At 30.6% G+C, this 7,090-nt stretch overlaps 1 protein-coding gene across 1 annotated transcript; it reads left to right on the forward strand.

Moving 5' to 3' along the window:
- The first annotated feature begins 2,153 nt into the window (after positions 1-2,153).
- On the forward strand, positions 2,154-5,688 carry LOC111913943 (putative clathrin assembly protein At5g57200). Its single transcript, XM_042896765.1, is given in 14 exon segments — positions 2,154-2,243; positions 2,329-2,398; positions 2,621-2,718; positions 3,123-3,261; positions 3,356-3,476; positions 3,659-3,794; positions 3,874-3,990; positions 4,089-4,154; positions 4,241-4,321; positions 4,407-4,487; positions 4,569-4,685; positions 4,781-4,856; positions 4,992-5,113; positions 5,317-5,688. Coding segments are annotated over 14 exon segments (1,686 nt in total).
- Positions 5,689-7,090: the final 1,402 nt, after the last annotated feature.

Raw genomic sequence — 7,090 nt, forward strand, 5'->3', positions numbered from 1 at the left:
GGTTTGTTAAATTACATGATATGTCCTCCTGCCGTTAAATCTAGCTTTTCAGTTGTTAGATTTTAATGAAAAAGACTAATTTGCCCTTGTACTAATATTGCAATACACTACAAACCTCAAGGACCATTTGCGTAATTTTCTAAATTAAATATATAATTGCAACAATCAGATTACTTTTTTCTTATCTTTTTGACATTTTGTTTTCTATTTTTATTTTCTAGTTTTAGTTATTTATGTTTTTTTTATCTTTTTATTTATTTTGATTCAAGTAATTAAACATAAATTCGATAAACCATGTCGAAATTATTTTTTCTTTAAATTTTCTTATTTGTGAATTAAAGCGTTAATGTTTTTTTTATCTTTTTTTTTTTTTTAATTTCATGCCGTTATGGTTCTTTTTTTTACTTGGATGCTCCATAGTTAATATTGTTAGCAACTTTATATTTGCATTTATCATTATCTTATTTTACATTTTGTTTTCTATTTAACTTATAATTTTAATTATTTATTATACTCTAATATATTAATACGTTTTACATTTTCATCTTTTTTTTGGTTTTTTTTTGTATTTTTTAATTTTTTAGTATTATTTTTTTCATATATTTTTAATTATTTCCTATTTTTATTTTTTTCGTTGTTTTGTATTATTTTTCATCAATTTGATAACTATTTTTTTTCGTTGTTTCGTTTTATCTTTTTGACCTTTTGATTCGCGTAAATAAAATAGTTATATTTACAAATATAAATAAAGAAAATAAACATAACTTTTTTATTTACACAAATCAAAATAAATAAATAAACTTACAAAAAACATAAATAACCAAAATTATTAAAAAAAACAGAAAGTCAAAAAACTCAAACACCAAAATTGTAATATACTCTAATATATTAAAAAAATTTACACTTTTAAAAAAAGTTCAATTTTTTTATCAAATTAATGAAAAAAACGAAACAAAACAAAACAAAACAAAACAAAAAAAACTAAAAAATAGTACGAAAAAATTTATAAAATAATACAAAAAAAAAAACAAAAAATATGAAAAGTGTAAAATGTATTAATAAAGTAATACCAAATTTTATATATATATATATATATATATATATATATATATATATATATATATATAATTTTAAATTTAGAAAATTATGCAAAATGGTCCTTAAAGTTTGTAGTGTATTGCAATATTGGTACAAGGGCAAAATAGTATTTTTCATTAAAATCTAACAACTGAAAAATTAGATTTAACGGCAGGAGGACCTTTCATGTAATTTTACAAACCATAGGGACCAGTCGTGTGACTTTTTGCTAGGAAGTCGTCAAAGTGCGATATTTTGTTAATCACAAGGACCAATTGTGAAATTTTGTCTAATCAAAATTACTCTAATAAATAATCAATCAATAGTAACTTGCTATAAAGTGTGACCGTATATGATCATATGTCACTAACAATATCATTCAATAATTACTCTTGGGCATAAAGATCTTTCAGTAACTATAAGGGTTGACCCGGAAGGTTGTGTAGGCAAACAAATAGGTTGATAAAATTTTCTTCGTAATCATTGTTTGAAAAAACTCATCTTGAAGCAATTATAATAGATAATTACGGATAATCCAAAGTAAGTGGCTAAGTACATGAGATACTATTTATATATAGTGGAAGAAAAATGTTGATTTTTGGGTCCGAAATATGTGTCCAAAGTGTGTGTTCGTGATTCCATAATATCACATCTATGTACGATGTTAACTACCATACTCCGGAATTGACTTCAGTCCGAAATGTAAATGTGCGTAGAAAAATTCTAGATTAAAAGCTCCAGAATGAATAATGCTCCTCCAAAATGTATTTTGGAGATTGTGGTCATTTTTCAAAAAAAAAAATTATAAATTGACTGTTATTATTAATATAATTGTTTATATGATTAAATTACCCAATTTCTCAATCTATATACTAAATAAATTTAATTTTTCTCTCTAATCGGAAATTAGGGTAGAGAGATATTATTGTTGAACTCAAACCACAAAATAGGAAAAAACGACAAAAGTCAAAAACCCCTTTTCCACTATTCATCTTGTTCTTCAGATTTGAATTTCATGTCTAGAGATGAATATATTTAATTACATAAATTTATGAAAGAGATTGCAGGCAAATTTAATGGGTACATTCGGAAGCTTCAGAAAGGCTTATGGGGCTCTCAAAGACTCCACCACGGTTGGCATTGCAAAGGTCAATAGCGAATTCAAGGTGTGTTCTAATTCCAGTTATTAATATAGTTTTTCATATAATAGTTATAATAGTTTTATTTTTCTTGGGTAAATTTTGATCGAAGGATTTGGACGTTGCCATTGTCAAAGCCACGAGTCATGTCGAATGTCCGCCAAAAGAACGCCACATTAGAAGTGAGTTTAATATGTTATGATTACAATTTCAGTTCCAACATTAAAATAGACTGATCAGTATTTCAATTGAAAACTGAATGTCGTTAATTAGCTCAATTGTTAGAAATTTAATCTTGATCATAAGTAATTAAGAATTGCATTTGTATTGATTATGAATCGACTTTTTATGGCTTTATATTTTCCAGATCTGATTCAAGTGTCATGTTTTATTTTTGATGCTAGAGATCTTTTCTGCTACATCAGTAGTTGTACCACGGGCAGATGTTGCATACTGCATTCACGCGCTGTATAGGAGATTATCGAGGACTAAAAATTGGATCGTAAAGTCTTCGTCTTCATTATCTTTGCATGTGTTTCTATCTTTCGTAATGTAATTCAAGTCAGATAAGATCTGATCAGTAATTTGTCAGTAAAGGTTTAAATTTGATCGGTTTTGAGGCTACAAAAGCATCAATGTGGAATTCACTTAGTTAGCTAATATAACTAAGCTACTACAAAACGTGTCACTTATTCAGCTAAATGTTATGATGCAAAATAAAAAAGCAAAAACTTAACAAATTAGTGACACTTATCTTATGTCACTTGGCTAGTATCATGTTCTAAGTCGTTTGTGACATAGGACGACAACTTGCCTTTAATGAAAAAGACATGCTAGCAACGTTTTTTTAATATGGAATTTGGTATTATTCATATGTTTTCTCCTTGATAGTTTTGATTAATGCAGGTTGCCATAAAGACATTGATAGTGTTTCATAGGACATTAAGGGAAGGTGATCCTTCATTTAGAGAAGAGTTACTTAATTATTCACACCCGGGACAAGTTTTCCTAGTGTCCAATTTCAAAGATGACTCGAGCCCTCTTGGTAAGAAAAAAAAAACGCAAATGCTTCTTTAAGAACACAATACTACATGTTGACAAATTTCATGTTTTTTAACTCATAATCTTGTTGGATAAAGCTTGGGATTGCTCAGCATGGGTTCGAACGTATGGAATGTTTATTGAGGAACGGCTAGAATGTTTTAGAGTGTTAAAATATGATATCGAGTCCGAGCGATTGACTAAATACGGAATAGAGGTGTGTCGTGATTCTTAATTTTATTTTATTACTTATATATATAAACCACATTACCAAGAAGTTCACCTCTAGCACCTAACATATATTGTCGCAAAGTATTGTTGCTAAGGATTAGCGACGATTTTGTGTCGCCAAAAGTTATAACTATGATGTTTGGTCATAAATTATCACTTTTTAAAAAAAGAAAAATGCTTTATCTAAGTTTAATCGACTAAAGTTTCGTGAAGACGTATAGTAGAAGACGAGCGATGAGTGGTGATGAGCTACTAGAGCAACTTTCTGCAATGCAACAATTATTGTATCGTCTTATTGGATGTCAGGTAAACTTACATCTGGTACGTTTTGCATATTTCGTTTTCTTGAATGGAAATATACAAAGCAAATGAATGATTTTTGTAGCCCGAAGGAGCGGCTTATCGCAACTATCTTGTGCAATTTGCATTGGCTTTAGTTGTGAAAGAAAGCTTCAAGATCTATTGTGCTATCAATGATGGGATCATACATCTCGTCGATATGGTATTGTCATTAGTTTTTTGGAAACTTCGTGACTATATTCGATCAAATTCAAGTCTTTTTTGATAATCCAAGAGCTAAACACCATCAAAATTTTCTAGTTTTTCGACATGCCTAAACACGATGCTATTAAAGCTCTGAATATATACAAAAAAGCGGGAAAACAGGTATTAATGCATTGTTTCTTTCTTTCCTATTTGTCGATATACACACAAAATTGATATCTATTATTACATCTTTTTCATTTAATTAGGCCGAATACCTTGCTGAGCTCTATGACTTTTGTCGACACTTAGATCTTGCAAGGAATTTTCAGTTTCCAACATTGAAACAGGTATATGACTTGGTGCAACTAATAATAGGTTATGTACTTTTTTTTTTCTTTAATGCATTGTGAAATGATTTTTTATTACTTTTAGCCACCACCTTCGTTTCTTACGACAATGGAGGAATATATCAAGGAAGCCCCTTCAATAGGTTTGCTTTCGATTGAGAGACTGGTAACTTTCCTTCTTAACTAAAACATGTAGCACTTGAAACCGATTTTATCGACTGGAATGTTTAATTTGAAATGGAATTAGGAATACGAGGATACCGAAGAAGAGGAGGAACGAACTGAAGAAACTGACTCTCAAGAAAACGAGAATAACGATGAACAAGTGGAAGAAAAAGAAGCATTGCTAGTTGATGATTTACTAGTAAGTTACGTTTTGTACTTTTGTTACTAGCACTCGTCTTCAACCCAACTAGGTTTCTAACACGTGTGTGCAACTTTTGATAACTCTATGTGTAGGGATTGCATGAAATTAACCCAACTGCTAAGGAATTAGAGGAAAGCAATGCAATGGCCCTTGCCATCGTTGAAAATGGTATGAGATCCTTTATGTATAATTGTTCATCTAATTTACATATATATATATATATATATATATATATATATATATATATATATATATATATATATATTGAAAGAAATCATACGATATAACTGAACCCCTTCGCAGGACATGATCATCAATCCTCGTCCATGGACTGGAGTGAGATCCAAAAGGCACCAGCAGGATGGGAGCTTGCACTAGTCGACTATAACATCAACATTAGTGTCAAAACTTCACAGACTAGATTGGTCAGTTTTCATCTCATTCTTTGAAAAAAAAAAAAGAGTTTTTTGGGACCTCAAAAGGTTCACTAAGGTTGCATGGACAAGATTGGATTAGACTGCATAAGTTTTCGTGGTTGTTTTTGTTGATTAATACGATGAGGACCAAAGATACTAAAAATTTACTTATACCATTGAGCCACTTTATGAGTTCTGAATACGTATTTTAGGGTGGCGGAATCGACAAGTTCTTATTAGACAGTTTATATGAGGATAATGCTGCCAGAAAACAAATACAACTCCAAAATGTTGGATATAACACAAGCTACGGATACAATATGCAATATAATCCTTTTGATCAACAACCATCACCACAAGATCCATTCATGATGATGAACCAACAACAACAAGCATATAGCAACCAATATCTGCAATTGTATCAACAACCACAACTCTATCCACAATCACAACCATATCAGCAACAGAATATGTTAGTACCATATAATAACGGGAATGCTAGGAGTACTTCAAATCCATTTGGAGACCTTTATGAGTATCCTCAAAGTATTACACCATCACATGGGAATCATGGGTTACTCTAGAGCAAACTTTTTGTTAGGTTTTTAGAAATACGGGAAATTTAAATCATATTCAGAGGGTAACATTTTAATTTGTCGCGATTTTGTTGATACCTTCCCCTGTAATTTGGTGGAGGTGATGATTACAGGGTTTGAAGTTTGAACCAATAACTCCTAGGTTATCAGGAAGTCATAATCATTTGGATAAGAGTATAATAAGACTAGCTTGATATTCGTTGTTCCTTTTTTAAATATCTTTTATATGTATCACTAGGTAGTAATCTGAACTAGGTCCTTAAAGTGTTATGGATTGAATTTCATTGTCTCGTGTTACATCAGTTTTGGCTATAAAATAAGTGTCTTACAACTCATGTTTTGATTTGACGTGTTACAAATGATATCATGAGATGACGTCTCAAAGTGTTATGAGTTGTTGTCATGGCATAATCAGAAAGTCTGAAAGACAAGAAGTGTGTGACATCTAGTCTGCAATGTTTTCGGGTGTATCGATCACCAGATTTTCGAATCGTCAACATCTTGATTGTTCAGCACTATGTCTATATGAGCAGAAAAGTCATTCACTACAATAAAACAAAATTTCACACGCAACTATCAATCGATGATCCATGTGTGCAACATGGTATTGTATTGTTGCTAAAGCAAAAGAATTAGCCCCAAAAACTTCCAAAGAAATAAATGTCAGTCATCTTTTTTTTTCGGACCAACAAATCTAACGGAAATTGAACCATCGACCTCAAAGAGGGAGTGAAACACTTGATATCGTTGGACCAGAAGTCTTTTTAAACCATAATTTAATCAAAGAAATAAATGTCAGTCATCTTCATTCTATTTTCCACCAACTTTGAAACCATAGTTTAAACGACATACTAAGATATTTGTCATAGATCGGCGACAAATGTTTAGTACACATTTGCTACGGTTAGCGATGGATGACCCTATTGCCAGATAGCAGTTGGTTCAGTACTTTAGCGGCAGATGGTCGTCACCATTCGTATAAATATTGTTTTAAATTATAAAAATTACAAAAAAATATTCTATTATACAAAAAAAGTCTAATGATTAATAAATGAACAAAATTGCAGTATAAACCACTAAAATAAACATAAATCTAAAAAAATCCAATATAAAATTCTAAAAACATAAAACTACTAGGACGGGTCAAATAGGTTGTTGAATGGATACTGTCTAGATGCCTTGCATGAGTTTCCTCAAAAGTTCATATTTGCCTGTTGATGGAATTTAGACCATTCAGTTTCTTTTTATGGCACAATCTGAATTTTTCACATTCATTTTGAAGAGTGCCTTCGAAATCTTGAAATTCTTTACAAAGATATTTTTCACTATTTCGTTGACAACACACTTCCATCCCATCCCAATGCATACTCTCATGTTGAATTTAGGTCTG

Source organism: Lactuca sativa, chromosome 7, assembly GCF_002870075.4.
Source record: "Lactuca sativa cultivar Salinas chromosome 7, Lsat_Salinas_v11, whole genome shotgun sequence".
Classification (NCBI taxonomy): domain Eukaryota; kingdom Viridiplantae; phylum Streptophyta; class Magnoliopsida; order Asterales; family Asteraceae; genus Lactuca; species Lactuca sativa.